This window comes from Fonticula alba (genome assembly GCF_000388065.1).
Source record: "Fonticula alba strain ATCC 38817 unplaced genomic scaffold supercont2.2, whole genome shotgun sequence".
NCBI classification, from domain to species: Eukaryota; order Rotosphaerida; family Fonticulaceae; genus Fonticula; species Fonticula alba.
Genome location: NW_009242972.1, coordinates 2015075 through 2015882, shown reverse-complemented (window position 1 = coordinate 2015882; position 808 = coordinate 2015075). Strand labels below are relative to the sequence as shown.

Genomic DNA, 808 nt, shown 5'->3' with positions numbered 1-808 from the left:
GGGGGGGGGGGGGAAGGGGAAAAAAAAAACGCAGGGAAAAGCGCACGCACCTCCGACAGGCTGACGCCCGCCAGGCCAAGGCTGATGGTGGCCGTGAGGTCGGCACACGTGCGGTACAGGTGCGCCGGCGGCGGCTCGAACCCCTGTCCCAGGGAGGGCGGCGGCGGCGCCGGGAAGGGGGTCTGCGCCACGGCCGTCAGGATGTCGGTGCTCAGGTGCTCCGAGGCCAGCAGCACGCGGTCCGAGAAGTGCACGCCGGCCGTGGCCGCCGAGCCCAGCGAGTTGGACACCGACAGGGCGTTGGTCGCCGGCAGGGGGGCCAGCGTGGCGCACGTCGACAGCCAGAGGGTCAGCAGCCGGGGGAGGGCCAGCCCGGCGACATGGGACCCGCCGGCATGCGGGCCATGCCCCGGGCCGGGCCCCGGGCCGCGGCTTTGCAGCGCCCGCAGGTAGTGGTGCGCGGCCTTGTGCAGCCAGCTGGCCGCCACGCGCCCGGCCCCGAAGGCCGCCGCCAGGGCCACCGCCCGGGCTTGGATCTGCTCCTCGAAGCGCAGGAGCTCGTGCGGGTCGCGCGTGCGGGCCGGCTGCGCCGAGGGCACGGTCGGCGTCGGGGGCACCGCCGCGGCGGCCAGCCGGTACTGCTCGGCCGCCGCGGCCAGCATCCCATCGCAAAAGCGCCCATAGTGGTAGTGTGCCCATTGGTGGGCGCGGGGCCCATCGGCCTCGCGAATGCTGCGGGCCCATGGAAGACAAGGGGGGAGAGCCGGGGGAGCCGGGGGGGGGGGGGGGGGGGGGAACGGAGCAGCCA

General features: G+C 75.6%; 1 protein-coding gene across 1 annotated transcript in view; it reads right to left on the bottom strand.

The window, feature by feature from the left end:
• Positions 1-808, bottom strand: part of H696_01446 (hypothetical protein) — a gene marked incomplete at its 5' end in the record, with an annotated part of 17851 nt that overhangs the window by 3759 nt on the left and 13284 nt on the right. The window contains one exon of the mRNA XM_009495342.1: positions 51-732. Coding sequence (XP_009493617.1) covers positions 51-732 — 682 coding nt within the window. The remainder of the gene's footprint in view (positions 1-50; positions 733-808) is intronic.